This window comes from Mustela erminea, chromosome 7, assembly GCF_009829155.1.
Source record: "Mustela erminea isolate mMusErm1 chromosome 7, mMusErm1.Pri, whole genome shotgun sequence".
NCBI classification, from domain to species: domain Eukaryota; kingdom Metazoa; phylum Chordata; class Mammalia; order Carnivora; family Mustelidae; genus Mustela; species Mustela erminea.
In genome coordinates this window covers 29,108,141-29,128,580 of record NC_045620.1, presented here as the reverse complement: position 1 = coordinate 29,128,580, position 20,440 = coordinate 29,108,141, and the positions used below count along the sequence as shown (strand labels likewise).

The 20,440-nt window shown below is 50.4% G+C and overlaps 3 protein-coding genes and 1 long non-coding RNA gene across 6 annotated transcripts in view; 1 reads left to right on the top strand and 3 right to left on the bottom strand.

The window, feature by feature from the left end:
• Positions 1 to 28: 28 nt before the first annotated feature.
• On the top strand, positions 29 to 20,179 carry LOC116595180. Its single transcript, XR_004287555.1, has 3 exons — positions 29 to 763; positions 6,745 to 6,747; positions 20,144 to 20,179. It is a non-coding gene; the product is annotated as an uncharacterized LOC116595180 (long non-coding RNA).
• MRPS26 (mitochondrial ribosomal protein S26) lies at positions 4,304 to 6,391 on the bottom strand. The gene is made up of 4 exons (XM_032351244.1): positions 6,126 to 6,391; positions 5,881 to 6,027; positions 5,665 to 5,788; positions 4,304 to 4,539 (listed from the first exon to the last, which is right to left on the bottom strand). The coding sequence occupies exons 1-4, from the start codon at positions 6,335 to 6,337 to the stop codon at positions 4,405 to 4,407; spliced, it is 618 nt and encodes a 205-aa protein (XP_032207135.1). The 5' UTR covers positions 6,338 to 6,391; the 3' UTR covers positions 4,304 to 4,404.
• On the bottom strand, positions 6,396 to 9,993 carry LOC116595178 (progonadoliberin-2). The gene is made up of 2 exons (XM_032351245.1): positions 7,784 to 9,993; positions 6,396 to 7,666 (listed from the first exon to the last, which is right to left on the bottom strand). The coding sequence occupies exons 1-2, from the start codon at positions 7,935 to 7,937 to the stop codon at positions 7,458 to 7,460; spliced, it is 363 nt and encodes a 120-aa protein (XP_032207136.1). The 5' UTR covers positions 7,938 to 9,993; the 3' UTR covers positions 6,396 to 7,457.
• The window catches only part of PTPRA (protein tyrosine phosphatase receptor type A), a 145,474-nt gene continuing 136,811 nt past the window's right edge, over positions 11,778 to 20,440 (bottom strand). For all 3 annotated transcript variants that reach the window (XM_032351239.1, XM_032351240.1, XM_032351241.1), the window contains 4 exons: positions 19,326 to 19,451; positions 19,094 to 19,245; positions 12,853 to 12,988; positions 11,778 to 12,088 (listed from right to left, as the gene is read on the bottom strand). In XM_032351239.1, the coding sequence (XP_032207130.1) occupies positions 12,014 to 12,088; positions 12,853 to 12,988; positions 19,094 to 19,245; positions 19,326 to 19,451 (489 nt within the window). In that variant the 3' untranslated portion in view covers positions 11,778 to 12,013. The remainder of the gene's footprint in view (positions 12,089 to 12,852; positions 12,989 to 19,093; positions 19,246 to 19,325; positions 19,452 to 20,440) is intronic.

Below are 20,440 nucleotides of genomic sequence, written 5' to 3'. Positions count from 1 at the left end.
ACCCAAATCTATGGATTTGGGTAGAATTCTCTTGAGAAGTCATTTAAAATATCGTGATAACTCAGAGACATCACATGACCTCAGTCCAAATCCTGTGAGGTCTAGTCCACATCTCTTGAGAACTTATTCCAAAGCTCACGAGATCTTACTCCAATGCAATTTGGGCCGAAAGCTCATGAGAAGTGGCCAGAACCCCCCCCAGTGAACTCGCTTCCTGCAGCGGGGCACTCAAAGGAGTTGCCTGGGCCTGGCCCGTGGTCCTGCTGGGTTGTGGCAGGAACCTCCCGAGAGCGGGCTCCAAAAGCCAGGAATGCGCGCAGGTGGCCCAGATCACCACAGATGGCCAGCTGCCCTCCCCAGCCTCCGCCCCTGGGGATCCCGCCTCAGTGCCGGCAGATGGGGCCTGCCATGCTCCTAGGCCCGAACCCTAACCCTAGGTTGGGTTTTCAGGTTTCCGTCCCCAGACGCCTGGCCCCCAAGCCCTCCAGACTGGGGACCCCTGAGCCACACCCCAGGACTCTGCAAGGGGCCTGGAAGGTTGCAACACAAACCTAGCGAGAAAGCGCTCCAAACACGGGGCGCGCACAACGCCAGCCAATTCTGACAGCTGTAAGGCGTGCAGCCTGCTGTAGATGCTCTCTCCCCCTTTTCTTCTGCCCCTCCCCCGCTCTCTCAAACACAAAAAAGCACAAGGGAGTGATGTAGCTATTAATAATTTTTACAGAATTTCAGAAAATACAAATCCCTGTCAGAATCCATTACTGTATCAAAGTTCATTTCACCTTATTCTTTAACCCACTGAGCCACCCAGGTGCCCCTTCACCTTATTCTTAAGAAGTCTCTACAAACTATTTCTGCTTGTTCCTGCTCTATATACTCTTAAGTTGTGAGAAACCATACTTCTAGGTTGTTCACCCATAAGCCTTAGCTCCGCAGGAGGCTGGAAGTGTGCACACCATGCTCTGGACTTCCTTGCCAGCTGGCTTCCATTACAAAAATAACCTGGGAGTCTCTGGCAAGATTTGTTTTTATTTAAAAGACAGAGAGAGAAAGTGTAAGCCGGGAGGAGGGGCAGAGGGAGAGGGAGAAGCAGATTCCCTGCTGAGCAGGGAGCACGACATGGGACTTGATTCCAGGACCCTGGGATCTTGACCTGAGATGAAGGCAGAAGACCAACTGGCTGAGCCATCCGGACAACCCAGCAAGATTTGTTTTTATGGTGAGATGAAGGGTGAATCCACATTTATCTCTCAGCTTCTGGGGCACCCACGGCAGCTCCAAGCCGCCCCTACCTTCCTGCCTGGGCCCTGGTGCTCTGACTGCAACAGCGGCCCATTAGCCAGCACCTGCACTTATGGGCTTGGGGTCTGGCAGCGGTGGGCAGAGGTGCGGTAGCCAGGACTGATATGTAGATGTCAAACTCACAAGATCTTGACTACCCTCCAGTAGATCACAAGATTCCACTTCTGGACTGTCTCTCTCCCCCAGGAGACAACATTAAAAAAAAAAAAAAAATGGTAGAACAGAACATAAGTTCCTAGAGACTTCCAGCCACTTAACTGGGTTTTTACCCTTGGCAAGGGGAAATGCCAAAACACCTGGGGAAGATTATTGGCACTTTGACCCACAGCCCCACCCTGGAGTACTGGGGCAGGGGGCATGCAGCTTTGTCCTTGTCACTTTAGTGGGCCCTCATGTGCCCGCACAGTGTGCTGAACGTATGGGTTCTTGATTTCGAGGCCTTGGAAATGGAACAATGAATTAGACCGTGTTCTTTTTCTTCTCTTTCATTTTTTTTAGGGTTTATTTGACAGAGAGAGAGAGCGAGAGAGCACAAGTAGCAGGAGCAGCAGGCAGAGGCAGAGGCACTGAGCAAGGAGTCGGATACAGGGCTCAATCCCAGGATCCTTGGATCATTGCAGGGCTGGATCCCAGGAGCCTGGGGTTATGATCTGAGCCGAAGGCAGTTGTTTAACTGACTGAGTCACCCAGGTGCCCTACTTTATTTTTAAGTAACTTCTTAACACCATCGTGGGGCTTGAATTTACAGCCCCGAGGTTGAGTTGCATGTTCCACCGACCAAGCCAGGAAGGCACCCCAACAACTCTGTAGTTTTGCACAACCTAATCCTCAAGACTTTGACCACCCACCCCAAAGACATCATGGTGGCCCACTTCATTGATGTCATGTTGCTTATCTTGGAGAATCAGAAGGGGCAGGAATCCAGATTGACTAGGGAGTTAAATCCCAGGAAAAAAGTGCCTACCCAGCAACGTTCTTGGGGTCAGCATACTTCTCCCCCTAGGTGAAACACAAATTACACTTGTCCCTCCATCTACCCTCACGGTGCACAAACCATGGCAGGTGGGCCTCTTCAAATCCTTGTGAAAGCACTTACGTTTGGGTACTGCCCGCCAGATGCATTTATTGGGTAGCCCTCAAATCTATGCTCAAGTGGGGCCTCATGCAAGAGAAGATTCTCTGAGAGGTCCGGGTTCACATTGTGTATAGCAGACCCAAAGCATATTTGAAACTTGCGGGAAAAATCAGATGTCCTGGGCTTTTTGAAGCCATCAGGTTAACGATTAGGGTTCTACTAGAGATTAGGCATTCTTCCATGAGACACCACATCAGTCAGCACCCTGGACCGTGTGCACCTAACAGCACTCTGATTCATTAGATGCAGGTACAGATGCAATTGGGCTTGATTTAACTCTGAAGGTACCAGTAAGCTGCCCATCTGTGTCTAAGAGGGTTGTGCATAAAGGATAAAAACATCAAAGCCTGGTTTATGGGTGGCTCCACAGGACATACTGGCTTTAGTAGTGGACGTTAAGGACTTACAGCCCCACACAGGACATTAAAGGATAGCCATGAAGGAAAGGCAGCCCAAAGACTGAGCTTTAAGAAAGTAGGACGCATTCTTCACCAGAGGACAGATAGTTTGTGTCAGAATCCTGATGCGGAAGGGCAGGGACTTTAGCAAGAATGAAACTGGACTTCCCAAGCTCATCAAACACTTCCACTGCATGTGGTCCCCTCCTCATAGCAAAGCCCAAGGCTATGGGCAGTTACCTCAATCCATGGCCCATAATGTGCACCCATCAGCTCTCCTGTCAAAAGTTACACTGAGCACCTGGAGTCAGGGACTGCACTGTCCTGTGCCTGGGCTCGGTGCCCCAAAAAAGGTGACCTATCAGCCTGCAAGAGGGAAACCATTGCCCTCACTGGGGCAGTGCCTGATGGAGGCTGGGTGCAAGGAACTATAACAACTGGCCCTCTGCCTGTATCTTTCTACATGCTTCTTCACCTGAATATTGAGGGATGACCCATATGCCCTAAAAGGCTTTCGTACTTTGGGGGTTTCCAGACCGTCTCTACCACATGGTAGTTGGTGGAATAAATTAGGATTCCATTTGCTTTCCCCTGGTGGTACCTGGGCAAGTTCAGGTGAATGGTGACAAAGGGGCAGCAGCTCTTGCTCTAAGAAACACTAGGATTTGAAATTGAATAGGGGCCATACATCTCTGTGTTCATTTACTAAACCTTGTCACCTTCAGTTGCAAGTATTTCTGGTACCTGTAGGGTTTGGTCCAAGGGCTGGATAAACCACTGACCTTGTAAAGGTCAGCCAGGCCCCCCCTGCCAATACCAATCTGGGTGTGGTCCAAGGAAGCTGCCCATGCCAGGGCACATGTGGGTAACTGAAGCCATGGGTGGGAAGGGCCACCATAAGAAATGGGGTCTCCTCCTTGCCTTCTAGGTCTTGGGCACACCAGACCCTAGAGGGCAAATCTCAGGGTCAAGCAGAAGCAGGCCAGTGGTTAGCTTCTGTCTCAGGTACTGGGTGGTATCTGGGTACTCTGGCTTGAGTCCTAAAGGTCTAGATCAGGAGTTGGCAAACTTCTGTAAAAACCCATGGAAGGAATAGTTTAGACTTTGTAAATCAAATGGTCTGTTGCAGCTACTAGTTTCTACCATCATAGTGTGAAAGTAGTCAGTGAATGTTTAGCTGTGTTCCAATAAAATTGATTTACAAAAATAAGCAGCAAGCCAGACTGGGCCCATGGACAATAACTTGCCAGCCACTGTCCTTGTCCTTGATGACACTTAGTAGATAACTTGATCGCCTGAGGGAACTATGGTCCATTATGCTCCTCTGTGAGACGATAATCTCTAAGGTCTGGAGTTTTGCTGAGTTGTACATAGGTCCAGAAGAGGACACTGTGGATAAGAATTTCTGACCAAGTGGTGGGTGCAGAGGCCAGAATGTGAGGGCTACCCCGGAACATGGTGAGCCTCCTTTTTCATAAGAAACATCGACAGGTTTATTGCAGATCAGTTCCGACCCTCCTACCCCCATACACACATGGTCCCTGGGTGGGCACTGTCCTTAATGGGCTCTTAAGAGCCCTTGTGCTGTGGCCTGACCACCAGCCCCTCTCTGGTGATGGCCCAGTTGTAGCTCTTCGGTGAGTCCAAAGCTTCTTCCACCCGTGCCTCCAGGTTCTCTGGGGTGATGAAATTTTTTGCTTCCTCCTATTGGGAGACAGAAGACCAGATGAATGAAAGCACATACCTCCTGGCCTTTAGCCCACTGAGAGGCTCCGGCTCTCTCCCTGGATGGATGCTTGGAGCCCAGGTCCTTTGTGAGTGTCCTGATGACCTTCCCATGGAAGAACATCAGGCAGTCTTACCATATTCCTCTTTCCTAGATAATTATCCACTGGACATCTCAGCCAGAACTCCAAGTACACCAGTTGTGACAATCTCGTGTCACAATGGGTAGAATCCATTCCTCAATGTTGCCTCAATGCCCCCTCTTCATCTCTCTCAAGCTTGTCCTTCTTCCCCTATTACTTTATTTTTTTTTTTAATTTAATTTTATTTATTTATTTGACAGAGAGAGAGATCACAAGTAGGCAGAGAGGCAGGCAGAGAGAGAGAGAGGGAAGCAGGCTCTCTGCTGAGTGGAGAGCCCAATGCGGGGCTCGATCCCAGGACCCTGGGATCATGACCTGAGCTGAAGGCAGAGGATTAACCCACCGAGCCACCGAGGTGCCCTTATTACTTTATTTTTTTTAAAAAAGATTTTATTTATTTGTTAGATGGAGGGAGGGAGAGAGAGAGAGAACAAACAGGGGAAGCAAAGGGAGATGCAGGCTCCACGCTGAGCAAGGAGCCGAGGATCCTGACCGGAACTTAAGTCAGTCAAACTGACTGAAACACTCAGGTGTTCCTCCATCTATTACTTTAATTCAGACCTCATCCTTTCTTGCTGGATGACTGCTAACTGGTTTCCCTGCTTTTATTAAGTCTCACACCTGCCATCCTAGCCCAGAATATTAATACTTTAATGATTTATCGCCCGCAAAGCAAAATAGGAACTCCTTGCGGAAACGGGAGTCCCTCCCACAGATGCGGGCTTACCAAGCCTAGCCACTGTAATACTTTTCCTAACAATTCTCACCTCTCTGTCTTTGCGCCTGCCAGCAACTCTCCTTGAATTCCTTCACTCCCAAATCCTCACATGCTAACTCTAAAGACTCAAGGCGGCTCGCTTGCTCAGTGCACGTAGCCAGAGCCCCACTGCGCCGCGCCCAGGCAGACTTCCCGGCCTCCAGCTCCAGCCCCAGCCTCAGTACCCCGCGAGACACGGCCCACCTGCAGCTGCAGCACTTCCTGCTCCTTGAGCTGCGCCCAGGCCTGCGCCTCTAGGGCCCGCCGGGCTTTCTCCTCCGCTTGCCGCTGCTCCTGCTCCCGCGCCTCCTGCCGCAGCCTCGCTAACCTGGGGTGGGGTGGGGCAAGACGCTGACACTGAGCGCGGCTGGCTCTCCCCGGAGCCAGCCAGCGGCCCGCCCCGCCTCCTCGCCCACTCACCGCAGCTCGAGCAGCCGCTGGTTCTCCGCCTGGTTCCAGGCCATCAGGTCGCGGTGCTCGGTAGCATCTTGCAGCGCCTTGCGCTCCGCCAGGACCCCAGCCCGAGCCTCGTGCACCTTCTTCCGCACCTCGGACACGAACTCAAGCCTGGGCGGAGACGCGCCCAGAGTCGGCACCCTCTATGCCCGCCCGCTCTCATACATTGCCCGCGGCACTAACGGTCGCCTCCCCCTTGTCACACACACCTGAGGGCGCGCACCGTCTGGCGGTACAGCCGGTAACGCTCCGTCAGCAAGTAGAATTCTACAGGATCCACCGCGGGCGGGGTCGTCACGCGACCGACCTTGGACTTGGCTGGAGGGTCGTAGCGGGTCTTCCGGCCGCGCACCTGCAACAATAGCGGGGCCGGTGGTCCGCCCGGGGACCCCCGGCCCAGGACTCGCAGCGCGCGTATCATGGCCCAGGCCTACCCGGCGTCGGGCGCGCCGCAGGGCATCACGGGACCCGGAAGCGGCCGCGGAGCGCCACGGGACATGTAGTCCACAGGCCTTGCCTTCCCGCCCCCCCCCGCCCCCGGCCCCGGGGGCCGCTCGAGGGTCGCGTGTCTGCGGACTTCGGCGCTTCCGCCCCAGGCCCACGGGCTCTGGCTGCTCCCACCCTGCGGGGTCTGCACTACCCCGCCCCACCCCTCCCGTGTCCCTCTCGCCGGCGGGCCAGGCCCACGCCCCTCCAACCCCATGCAGGGTAGGGTCTTAGTGGGGTTGGGCGAGGGAGGGGACGGAGAGAACTCGAGGCAGCAGCTTCTGTTACTTCACATCTTTATTGGAGGGCGACAGGGTGCGGCGCTCTACGTCCGTTCTGCAGGGGGTAGGGGTTGGTCATGATAGTTGATGCCCTGGTCACCTGGCCGCCCAGCTGCGACCTTATCCGCCCCCATCCCTCCCAACCTGGTTTTGCGGGGGATGACGCTGCCGCCAGACTGATGCCCCTGCCAGCTAGACGACCCAGCTGCGGGCTCTGTAGCTTCCTGGGCGTTGTTCACCCTTAACACACCTGGTTAAGGTGTGCTGAGCTCACACTGACTCATTTAAGTGGTTAAGTTTTTGCCTTATAGGAATTTACAACTTCTTCCGTTAACCGCTCTCCTAGTGCACTTTAAATTTGCGAAGTAGTAATAATCCATCTCTGCACACCTATCTTCTGCAATCACTGTCATTCCTAGTGCATGTCAGTGACCACCTGGTTCTTGGTGCCCTCCTATTAGTTGAAGTTCACGCCCCTCACCTCTTTCCACTGAGGGCCTGCCCACATCTAGAAACACTGCCTTCTCTTGACAAAGGAAGAAGTCTGGAGGACCCCACTACAGCTAGTCTTATTTATGAAGGTTTTCAGTACAATCATCTCCACTTCACTAGTGACTTCTAATCCTTTACATAAATATAAACTGTCTAGAATTCTGAGAAACAGGAAGGATAGCAGATGGTATCCTTCTGTGTGTGCCTGGGGTGTCTTAGCATGGAGTGTGTCAGTGTTGCCTTGTTATCCCCCTCTTCTGTCCACACAGCTGCCCCAAGTCCTTAGACGCAGTGGCCCCTACTGGGCCATGCCCGGCCCCTCCCTATACTTACCAGCAGTGTCTGCACCAGGTGCTGCTTCCAGTGGAGGGGCCACCAGCCTGTGGTTCTACTCTCCCAGGGCACACTGTTCTCAGGGGGAGCCAGGGCGTTGCTTGGAAGGGTTTGGGCAGTCTGGTCTGGGCTGCTTGCTGCAGTGCCCAGGACCCGTCCTCAGAAAGGAGCCAAGGCTGCGGCCTGCCCACTACTCCCACCCCAGGCTCTAAGATGAAGGAGCCCCAGCCAGCATCTTCTTCCTCCCACTCAAGCGGGGGAGACCCTTAACCCACCTAGGAGCCTTGGGGCCTGCTGGGGGTGCTCGGCTGAGCTGGAAGCTCGTTTTCCTCCAGGGTACCAGCCATGGGACCAGTGCTGCGCCTTCGAGGATCCAGGGTGGACGGTGAGCAGCAGCAGTAGCAGAAAGCCTAGTCTGCAGCTGGCCATGGCAGGGCTGCTCCCATGGAGAGTGGACAGCACTTAAGAAGAGACACTGCCATCTATACCTCCCCCCCTTTTCTTTCAGGGGCTCCCTGGACAACAGGCACTTCAGGGGCAGCTTTAGTGTTTCCTAATGCCCTTCCTACTTCTGCCACTGCTCCTCATCCCAGAGCTCTGGGATCTGCACCCCAAAGGCTCCTGGCAACTAGCCTTTTTAGAGCCCCCTGGGGGTTCCCAGCCTTGCCAGCTGAGGGTCCCCCTGAGTCCATCAGGTTTACCCCTTCTTCCTTCAGAGATTCCAGTAGTGGGAGAAGGTTGGGAAGAGGAACAGAGTCCGGTAAGGGGAGTTACCCAAGAGTAGCAGCAATGTGTGGGCATTTGGGGCACCTGGTGCATGGCACGCTGCCTCTGTTCTCTGTAGTTTGTCATCTCTCATTCATGGCAGGTGAGGATGTGGAATGGATGTCTGATGGTGACAAGGGCAAGTGCTTCCACCCCTTGTCCCTCCTTAACTAGAGGCAGCAGGCACAAGAACAGCATTGGGGGTAAAGGGAAAGGTGTTCTCCCCTCATCAACCCCCACTCCCACCCAGGGACATGGCTCATGGGTAGAGGAACTTGGGAGGGAGAAGAGGAACAGTGTGCCACACACCCAGGACAGACTTCCAGCCAGGAGCCCCAGTCCTAGGGGAGAGCAGCTTCTTCACTCACCACGGGAAAGCTCTGGATGAGGTGGCTCCTTGAGGTGGCTCCTCCAGGCGACAACAGGAACCCCAGACAGCCAGCTCTGGGATTTATTGATCAGGTGACTCCACCCTGTTCCTGGTCCACACACTCCAGTGACGTCTCAAAGAGGGAAGGGGAGTAGCCTGACACCCAACACCCTCCCCTTACCAGTGTATGTTCCTGGTGTATTTTTAGCCAGTGACCCTAGGTCACCGACAGATTGCTCCCTCTCCCTGCCTTCCCAGGGATCTGATGTGGTAAGATTCCTGCTCCAGCTTGGCCAGGCCCTAAAGAATCATCTTCCCACTTCCCAGGCTACATCCTCAAGCTCCTGCCCTTTGGCCTACACAGCCCTTAGTCTTCTCTGATCCAAAAAGGGAACTGTGGCCTGGAGGGGGCAATGCCTGGGGGACCCTGAGTGCCACACAGTTGGCAGCCTAAGTGGGGAGCCCAGCAAAGTGTAAAGGTCTGGGGGAGACGATGAGGGCCTGAGGGCTTGTTTGCCCCACTGTTAAACTGGGTTGGATGGAGCCGTCCTCATCCACACACCTGGGCACCAGGGCTGCGTCACTCCAGATGGAGGCAGGTTTGGGTGGGGCACACCTACCCCTAGGTGGTTCTCTCTCCTCCCAGGAGGCCCATGAGAGGGGGCCCAGCTAAGGGGACAGTGCAGCATCTGTGGGCCTACGAACGAGCAGGGGGTAGGAATAGTTTTGCCTCTCAAGGTTCCAAGCCTTCGCCTGTGCTCAACCCAGGACTATTCGTGGAGTTGGGCACAGCTAAACTAGGACACTCGAACGTGCCCCCACTTCTCAATCTGCATCAGTTCTGCTTTCCACTGCTCGCCAGCTATTAGCCTGGGGCCCGGGGAGGGCAGAGGCCTGTTTACAGGATTAATAGCCAATCTCTGCATTTGCGCTGAACAGCAAATGCAAGGGCCAGGGTCAGGCTTGGCATTGTGACAGTCAGTTGTCAGGGAGTAGGTACGTCAAATCCTGTGGCACAGATTGGGGAGGGGATGGCATAACGGGCACCACAGTCATCCACAGGGACCTGGACTTCAGCTGCCTAGGCAGGAAGGCACTCCTCAATTTCCAAAATGACTTATCTTTAGCAGGGACCTGAAGCAATGTGTAGATTGTGTATTCAGTTAAACTGTTTTGGGAAATAAACACTTTGTTCCTATATGTGTTGGTTAACCAAGTAATTTTGGGGGAAATATTTGTTTTGTGAAAATGACTGAGTTCCCTAAGTTAGCTTAGTTCTGGTTTGGGTTTACAGAATGTTTTATTCAAAGTCCCCTGTGTTTATTTTAAAAGAGGAATGGGGTGCCTTTATTTTTTCTGTAACTTGTTTGTGGTTTTTCCTAAAAAACCAAACCAGAACTAAGCTTCCCAGCAGATGCTTTGGTTCCTTTCTTTCTGGCAACATCCGTAGCTTTTCAAGAATGTTTTCTATCCTCTTTTAGATTACAGGCTCTGAAATTCATCCTTCTATCCCTCTCAGCAGGGCACAGAAAGCCATTTGTTCACCACTGAGCTCCAACTAATGGTCGGCCCTTGAGGATAGGACTTCATCCATCTGGGAGTTGCTTGTAGTCAGCTGGGAAAGGAGAGGCTTAGACCTGAGTGCTCAGGTGCTGCTGGAGCACAGAAGGGCACAGACCCCGATCAGATGGTCTGGGTGAAGGATGACAATGAGTTAGCTGGAGTCTGCACACAGAGCAGCTGTGGGCTTCCCTTGTAAGGAACAAAAACGGTGAAGAGTCAACATAGGAACTGCCAGTGGATCCAGATCCCTGGACTAGGGGTGGAGGGAGAGAGGCGCAGAGAATGCTGGAAGGCCGCAGGAAGGGACAGTAGACTCTGGAGAGACCAGGTGAACCCCTGGGCAGTGGGAGTGTGAGACAGGGGCCCGTGGGTCAACCCATGCAGTCACTTGGCAGGAAGAAGGATATGCCTCCCTGGAGCTCAGGGCTGGAGAAGGGCGGAGGGTCTACAACACATAGACCACAAGAACGCCTAGTCTCTGAGGAAGGAGAAAGAGGAGGAGCAGAGGCTGCAGAGTAAAGATAAAGTCAGAAGGGAAGAACTGGTGGACAGAGAGTGGATCTGTGATAAGCAGTAAGAAAGGAATCTGTGAGGATGAAGGGTAGAAGAGGGGTGAGTGAATCTATCATAAAAGCACAGGCCTGGGGGAAGTGCCCTTTTTTAAAATTAAAACCAAAGACTTGTGCATTTGGTGATGGTGGAGTGCTGAAGGAAACTGAATGCCCAGGAGGGCACTGACTTGATGAAGTGAGCTGGGGACTGAAGACTCCTACCATCTTAGCCTCTGGATCTGAGGCACTTCCACATAAAAGTCCTGGAAATGTGGACAGATATAAAAGGAAATGAAAAGCTTTTTAATCTAGTAAGTGTGGATATACAAAGACTTATCCTGGACAGAATGACATAACCCAGATGTTTTGGAGCAAAGCACCAGGGAAGTCGGACCGGCCTTGGCCAGCTACCTCCTCTCTCTTCCACACCCCTGTGCTAGGGAAACAGTGAGGACACTGACCATTTTCCAGGGAGCAAGGCTGGCTGGGATCACTGCACCAAAGCTAGGCTGGGAATGGAAGGTGGGTCCTGGCAACTAGCTGAGAGCTGAAGAGGCTGTACCAGTTGGAGAGGAGCTGAGAGGACAGCGGCTCCTGAGAGAGCACTAACAGCAGGGCTAGGAGCGGCCCAGGAGCGCCCCAGCCCTAGTCTGGCTGCCCCACCCCAGACAAAGGGAGACGCTTCCTCAGGGAGTCAAAGCTTTTATTACCTGATAATCCCTAGTGTGGTGCCAGAGATACCGCTCTGGTCCCTTTACTCCCCACTGTGGGTTGTGGTGGTGATGGAGGAGGATGGAGATGGAGGGGGGAGGGATTATTTACAGAGCAGGGAGGGAACAGCAGCCTGATAGGGGCAGAGGAGAGGGGGGCACCAGGACAACCAATTTCCTCAAGAGCTCTGAGAACTTTGTGCTTTTTTTTCTTAGTTGATGCTGAGCTACCTGGAATGATTTTGTGTTCCTTCTTCAGGAAAAGAGGTCTAAACCAAAGAATAATACAGCCCAATTTCCAGGCAGAGGATTTCACGATATCAATCCAAACATCACACTATTTAATTCCCCAATAAAACATTGGAAAAAGGACTATCAGTGCTAACACATTTACATATAAAATCTTCCACCTAATAGGTAATAGAAGCCTATGTACCAATTTCTAAAACAGTTATAAGATATATACACAATTTTGGGTATATTAACAAAACAGAATATTACAAAATATTAAAGGCAATTTTCCTGTCCACTGGATCTCATCACCTCTTACTTGAAGTTGGCATAATCTGAGAATGCGTCAATATATTCCTGCACCACCTTGTAGCAGAACTCATACTGTTCCTGCAGAGCAAACAGAAGAGAAAAATCAGCGTTACTGAGGACAATAGGACCTGCAGTTCCTGACCAGTATTTAAAAGGAAAAAAAAAAAAAGAAGCCTGAGGGGAAGTGAATGTTTTTGGACTTGAACCTGAGTCCTGCCCTGCCTTCCAGAGTTCTGACAGCATTCCCTTTCTGGGTTGAGTACAGCTAATTTTGTCCAAGTGAAGGTGACCCAAGAGGGAGACACGGCGCTAGGCCTGCCGCGCAGATGAGTGTGCTGGACTGGTGGACCAAGCAGGCAGGGAGATGGCTGTGTGGCCCGCACCTCACCAGAACTGCCAGGCTGCAGGTACCCCAGGTCTCAAAGCCTCACCAATGCCTAAACCTCTTAAAATGTGTTTTTCTTTCCCCTTAGACATGTCTAGCTCTCCAGGGTTCCAGGGCCCTTCCAGATGTTTGTCCCCATAGTCAGTGGTTACTGGTCACTGGGACGGGCAGAAGCCTGAGCAGAAGAGGAGGCACTCCTGAATCTTCCCACCCCAGGACCCACAGAGAAGTGCTGCCCTGTGGGGCACCCAGGCACCCCAGCACCCCCTTCTAGCCTTCCAAGAGGCCACTCAATTCTCTTACTGCTGACAGGGCTGTGCCCCTCTGCTCTCACTGCCACCGAGGCTTATTCTATCTGGGGCACCTTGGGGAACAATGGGCCCCCCGGGAGAGCCTTCCCCTTGTGACGGCCCTGACAGAGAGGGGCTGTGGGTCGGAGGTGGTGTGAGCAGCATACCAGTGTCTGGACCATGTGTGGCCTCTGTAGCCGCAGGCTCTTGACAGTCTGGAAGACATCCAAAATCCCCTCCGCTTTCACCCGTTCCAGGACTGTGCTTAGGGCACAGAAGGTCCCCGTCCGTCCTGCCCCCGCACTGTAACAGAGCAGACACATTGGTTACAGCCCGCTGGGCTGGGAAAGTGAAGACAGTAGCAATGAGCACATAAAGGCAAAGGTAGAGGCTGGTGCTCATGGGAAGGGGTGGCATCTAATGGAGATGGTCGGGGGGGGCCCATTTGCTCCTCTCCCCATAAGCCCCCTGCTCACACTGCTCTGGGGGAGGAAGGGGTACTGCCGCTGCCCTTCTTGTACGTCCCACTTTGCCACTGAGGGACTCGCCCATAGGACAGTGGTGAAGAACCTCACACACCCTCCTTCCCACCCAACGCTGAGCCTTCTCCATCTACCTGAAAATATACCTGCATTGCCCTGATGTGCTGCTCGCTCATGCTGGGATTCTAGTCTCTTTCCTTTCCTGATAAACCCTGCCCCTCTGTGCTGTGTGTGTGTGTGGGGGTGGGGGGGTGCGTGTGATTCTTTTCCATGACTCTCATTTGCTTCCTAAATCCCAAGAATCCGGACTCTGACACTATCCACTCTGTTCAATGTCATCGGTTCAGACCCTCACTGAGTGCCTTCTGTGTGGCTGTGGCATGGGGAAAACAACCCCAGACAATAAAGATACGTAGTGTGGGAAGGAAAAAGAGGAACAGGTGTTCCAGGCAGGGTGGTCAGGGAAGGTTCTCTAATAGAGTGTCACATGAGCAGAGACCTGAGGTGAGGGCAAGGCCCAATAGCTATCTGTCTGGAAAGGAGTATCTCAGGCACAGGCAGGATGCCTAGGCACGGAAGCTGTGTACCTGAATCTGATGGCTGGAGGACAAAAAGGAAGAAAGGAGAGTGGTGGGGTGAGGTCAGAGCCCTTAGGGAGAATGCCAGCCCTTGGGTGCACCTCCTGCCTGGCCTAGGCAAGAGCCCTCAGATCAAGTTGGGCCTTATGAGTTGTTAGGATTCTCAGTGATGTGACCTGACTGAAATTATTTATTTATTTATTTATTTATTTGACAGAGAGATCGAGATCACAAGTAGGCGGGGGGGGGGGCGGGCAGCAGGCTCCCCACTGAGCAGAGTGCCGATCGATGCAGGGCTCGATCCCAGGACCCTGAGATCATGACCTGAGCCAAAGGCAGAGGCTTTACCCACTGAGTCACCCAGGCACCCCTTGACTTAAGTTTTTAGAAGAATCTCTCAGGCTGCTGAGCTGAGAACAGGGGGAAGGGTGGGACAGGGCAACATGTGAGGGCCGTGTAACTACTGGGAAGAGGAGGTGGTGGCTTAGACAGAGGGGTGCTGGTGGAGGATATGAGAAATACTTGATTCTGAAACTATTTTCCATGTACAGCAAAGTCCAATATTAGATGTGCATATGGGAGGAAAGAGGGAGAACAGTATGGCTCCAAGGCTTCTCATCTGACTTAGCTGGGGGACTGAAATGTCACTTACTGACTGGGGAAGGCTAGGCAAATAGTGGACTTAGAAAGACAGACCAGAAGTTCTGATCCAAACCCTTTAAAATGAAGAAGTGGAAATTTTGGGTACGTAACTAGACATATATATCTGGAGTTTAGGGGAGAGGATGAACAAAGTGACAGTGACACAGGAGTTGGTATGAAAGCAAGGAAACAAGATGGGCTGCCTAGGGGAGTGGCTGTTAGTCAACAAAGAGGTCCACCTGGGCCCTGGACCACAAACGGAGAGGAATCCACCAATGAGGATACAAACAAGAAGAGAAGCTATGCCGGAAGCATTCCATAGAGAAGCGAGTGGTTAACTGTGTTTGATGCTAATGAAGGTCAAGGGTAATGAGTCAGAAGGATCTCTGGACTCAGCAATGTGGAGGTCATAGGTAGCCCTCACAGGGGCAGTTGCAATGGAGTGGGGAGGGGAGAGGTTAACCAGAATGGGCTCAAGACAGAACGGAAGAGAAGAACTGGGGAGTTAGTCTGAACAAATCTTCTGAGAAACTTTACTATAAGGAAAACAGAAATAGAGGGATACCTGGAAGGAAATTAAAGGTAAGAGTTTTTAAAATATTAAGATGGGATGGGGCGCCAGGGTGGCTCAGTCCTTAAGCATCTGCCTTCAGCTCAGATCATGATCCCTGGGTCCTGGGATCGAGCCCTACATTGGGCTCCCCACTCGGTGGGAAGCCTGCTTCTCCCTCTCCCACTCCCCTTGCTTCTGTTCCCTCTCTGTGTCTCTCTCTGTCAAATAAATAAATAAAAATCCTAAAAATACATATATATTAAGATGGGAGAAATCATAGCACATTTGCATGAAGATGGTAGTTATCCAGGTCATTATTCAGAGGAAAACCTGATAATGTAGGACAGTGAAGTCAGGTTCCTGAGGAGATAAAAGGCGATGGAACTGATAGTGAAGTAGAGGGCCCTGGCTGTGGCAGACAGGCCCTACCACAGCCCCCCAGATCCCTGCCTCATGGTGTTCACACCCTTATGTAATCTCTTCCCCATAAGTGTGGGCAGGATATGTGATATGCTTCTAACCAACAGGTAACAGCAAGGGGGATGAGCTGTATACTACACATATGTGATTACGTTACATGGGATTTTAACGCCCATCTTGCAAGGAGACACTCTCTTTTGGTGGCTTAGAAGAGGCAAGCAACCACACAGGGAAGGTCCACGTGGCAAGGAACTTCAGTCCAGCAGCCCACAGGGAACTGAATGCTACTAACAACCAAGTGAGCTTAGAAATGGATCCTTCCTGGGGGACCTGAATGGCTCAGTTGGTTAAGCATCTACCTTTGGCTCAAGTCACGATCTCAGAGTCCTGGGACTGAATACCGTACTGGGCTCCCTGCTCAGCAGGGAGTCTGCTTCTCCTTCCCCCTCTCCCCCTCCCCCTGTGTGTGCTCTCTCGCTCTCTCAAATAAATAAATAAATAAATAAAATCTTAGAAAAAGAAATGGATTCTTCCCATTCAAGCCTCAGACAGGATGACAGCCCTGGTTAGCACCTTGACTACAGTCTTGAGAGACCCTGAAGCACAGGACTCACCCAAGATGTGCTCAGATTCCTGACCACAGAGACTGTGAGATAAATGTGTGTTGTTTTAAGATGCTAAGTTTGTGGTAATACTATTAAATAGCAATAGATGATTAATGCAACTGGCTTCAGAAAGAGGACAGACAATTCATCCACTGAACAGGAGGGATGCAGGGACCGTAACACTAATGCAGGTGACAGGCAGCTACGTGTTGGGAGCATATGGAAGTTCTGATTGCTTCTCCTTTCTTAGTCAAGCAGAAAAACACTGTCCTCTCTTAAATAAGGGGACAGAAGAGATGCTGATGGTTATCTAGGTCTGAGAGAAGGTGTGAAATAATAATCTAGGCTGGCAAAGCCTTTCTGTAAAGGGTCAGATAGAAAATACCTTAGGTTTTGCTGAGAAGAGATAAAATCAGTTATAACTATACAACTCTGACCCCTTGTGTGCTGAGCAGCAGTATGAGGCAAGGAGAGCACCATGTATGGTCTCAATTCTGTTGCTGGAGCATGACAGCAGCCAGTTTGTCACAAATGGGCATAGCTGTGTTCCAATAAAACCTTATATATAGGGGCGCCTGAGTGGCTCAGTCATTAGGCATCTGCCTTCAGCTCAGGTCATGATCCCAGAGTCCTGGGAATGAGCCACGCATTGGGTTCCCTGCTCAATGGGGAGCCTACTTCTCCCTCTCCCACTTCCCCTGCCTCTGTTCCCTCTCTTGCTGTCTCTCTCTCTCTCTCTCTCTGTCAAATAAATAAATAAATAATTTAATTTAAAAAAAAAAAAAAGGAAAACAAAAAATAAAACCTCATATGTAGACACTGAAATCTGAATTTCATGCCATCTTCATGTCATGAAATAGTCTTGATTTTTAAAAATGTAAAAACAGGGGCCCCTGGGGGGCTCAGTTGGTTAAGTATTTGCCTTTGACTCAGTTTATGATCCCAGGGTCCTGGGAGCAAGTCCCTTATCAGGCTCCTTGCTCAGCGGGGAGCCTGCTTCTCCCTCTGCTTGTTCTCTGACAAATAAAATCTTAAAAATGTAAAAATAGTTCTTAGCTTGCAGATCCACACAAAACCAGGTGGTAGGCCAGATTTGGCACTGGACCCCTAGTATGCCCAGCTGTGGTCTGTAACAGTGGAAGGTGCAGAAGGATAGCAAGGCAACACTAAGGGCCAACCATAAGGTCAGGAATGTAAACTGAGGCTTGTAACCCGGTGCTTCTCTGCAGGCACACTCAGCAGCACGGCATAAATGGAGGTTAGGTAGAGAATCTGGGGTTTGCCAAGAAAGGGTGATCAAGGGAAAGAAAAAAGTGTAGGGAAGGAAGTATTTATCTGGGCAGTCCAAGGAATCCTTTTTTCTTAAATTTTTAGTTTAGTTTTAATTTTTAATTTTTTTAAAGTACTCTCTACCCCCAGTGTGGGGCTCAAACTCACAACCCCAAGTTCAAGAGTTGCATGTTCTACTGAGCCAGACAGATGCGCCACTAAAGAATTCTTATAATCTTGCCAGTCCAGTGGGCACAAAGCTACACTGCCTTGTTTTCATTTTCATTCCTCAGAATATTACTAGTAAATTGTAGCACCTTTTTGTGTTCACTGTCCATTTTTATTAGTTGGTGGACTTGCCACTTTTTTCTTCAAGATATTTTTAAAATGCTTTATTTTTGTATAGGTAGCCAAATTTCAAAACAATCCCAAACAACAAAAGGTTTCCTTCCTATTCCACTTCATCGCTTTCAGATACACTTCCAGGAAAGCGCCAATGTCCTCAGGTCCTTACCTGTCCTTCCAGAGATATTTTTATGCATATACCAACAGAAACATATTTCTGTTTTTTTTTTTTTTTTAAAGTTATTTATTTAAATGATCTCTATCCCCACACAGAGCTCCAACTCACAATCCCAAGATTAAGAGTCGCACACTCCACCCACTGAGCCAGCCAGGCAACCCCCAACAGGAACACATGTTCTTTCCCTATCTCCCATTTGCTTTTGTTCACAAAACAATACATCTAGAGGATTAACCCACACCCAGTATGTAAGCAGCCTCCTCATTAATTTCTATAGCTCGAGATCCATCACAGCTTATTGAGTCAGGCCACCATTAATGTGTTTAGGTAATTTATAATCTTCCACTATTATAAACAATACTTCAATCCTGGTGATTATTTCCTTTTGGCCACTTGAAGCACATTTACTGGATACATTCCCAGAGGTTCCTTTGCTCATTTTTCTGTTTTTAAAACCAATTTGCAGAGATTTATGATATACTCTTCCAAGAATTTTTTTCCCTAATTATAACAGCAATACAAACTCACGGTAAGTTTTTTTCCCCTTAAAATGCAATCTCAAACAACATGCCCCAAACAAAATTCACCCTTGCCTCCCAAAAGAAGTCCCCTTCTCATCTTTCTTCTGTCAATGACAGCAAACATTACCAGTAACCCTCATTTAAACTTGGGATAAACCCTATAACCTTGACTCCTCTTCTCTTTCACATCTGTTTTCAGTCTTGTTCATTTTTCTTCAAGCTAGTCTCAAAATAGTTGCCTTTTTTTCCCCCTGTGTATCTTTCTTTCTTTCTTTCTTTTTTTCTTTTTTTTTTTTAAAAAGATTTTATGTATTTGAGACAGTGAGAGAAAGAGAGAAGGAGCAGGGGGAGGGGCTGAGGGAGTGGGAGAAGCAGGTTCCCCACTGAGCAGGAAGCCAGACTGGGGCTCCATCCTGGGACTCCAGGATCATGACCTGAGCACAAAGCAGATGCTTAACTGACTGAGCCACCCAGGCACCCCTTTCCCTGTGTTTCTTACGGAGGCCAGACCTCACCCCCACAGTGCCCAACTGGACTCTCCACTATCAGTCTCCCCCGTTGCTCGCCTATACCCCAACACTATCCCAAATGCTCCCCTGCCCAGTATCTTAATGTCATTGGTTCCTTAGCACTTAATGCACAGTTCAAACTCTATGACCCTCTCTCATTACCCGGCGCTGTGCTGGCCACTAAAATCGAGTGCCAGGTGCTGCCCACCAGTATATCCTTCTCTTGTCTGGCTTTCTCCACTGCCGCTTCCCCTGCCTCCTTCTCCCAGCTTTCTCTCCCATGCCGAGGGCTGGGGAAAGTGGTACCTGCAATGCACGGTGATGGGGTGGTTCCCTGACTGCTGCTGCTGCTTCTGCACGGCTGCAATGATGCTGATCATGCCCTTTCCGTCACTGGGGATGCCCACTTCAGGCCAGCCGTGGAAGTGGAACTGCCGGATCTGCCGGCTCTTGTTCTCCTTTGGAAGAAGGGTGATCAGAGAGGCAGGGCGCTCTGGTTTTCCCCTGGGGGAGGAGCCACACCCCCCAGCCACCTTACCCTGGTGTTGGTGACCAGGAGGTCTCTGACAGTGTAGCTCTCACATTCCTCCTCTTTCTTCAGCTCCACTGTGATATCTCCATAGGACACCACTCCATCAGAGGGCCAGTACTGGGCACACTTCTCCTGGAATGACAAATAGGAGAAGTGAGGGGCTTGGAATACCATGTATGGTAGAGGTGGGGCTGCTCTCTGAACTGCCTGCTCCCCTCTTACAGTAACCACCTCTTAGAGGACACACGTCATCTCCAAGGTATCAGAGACTCAGAGTGTCATTACATTACTTAATATCACTCCAATTCACTTCACTAGGAGCCTCACCAGTACCTCACCAGCTGAACCTTTTAACAACGTGGATTTGAATTGCGTGGGCCCACTTTTACAGAGTGGTACAAATGTATTTTCTCTTCCATGATTTTCTTAATGACATTTTCTTTTCTCCAGTTTATTTTAAGAACACAGTACATCATACATAAAACATAAAATATGTGCTGTTAATGTCAATGATCAATCTTCAGGTCAGTAGGAGGCAATTAATTACATTTTTTAAATTACTTATTTTTTTATCAATTATTTTTATTAACATATGTATTATTTGCCCCAGGGGTACAGGTCTGTGAATCGTCAGGCTTACAGACTTCACAGCACTCACCATATTACATACCCTCCCCAATGTCCATAACCCTTCCCCGCAGCCCTCAGTTTGTTTTGTGAGATTAAGAGTCTCTTATGGTTTGTCTCCCTCCTCATCCAATTAATTACATTTTTAATGAGTCAAAAGTTATACGCAGATTTTTTTTTAAAGATTTTATTTATAGGGCGCCTGGGTGGCTCAGTGGGTTAAAGCCTCTGCCTTTGGCTGGGTAATGGTCCCAGGGTCCTGGAATCAAGCCCGGCATCAGCCTCTCTCAGGGAGCCTGATTCCCCGGCCCCCCGCCTCCCTCTCTGCCTACTTGTGATCTCTGTCAAATAAACCTTTAAGATTTATTGATTTATAAATAAATCTTAAAGGTTTATTTATTTGAGAGAGAAAGAGAGAGAGGCAGAACACAAGCAGGGGTTGTGGGAGAGAGAGAAACAGACTCCCCACTGGGCAACGAGCCTGATGTGGGGCT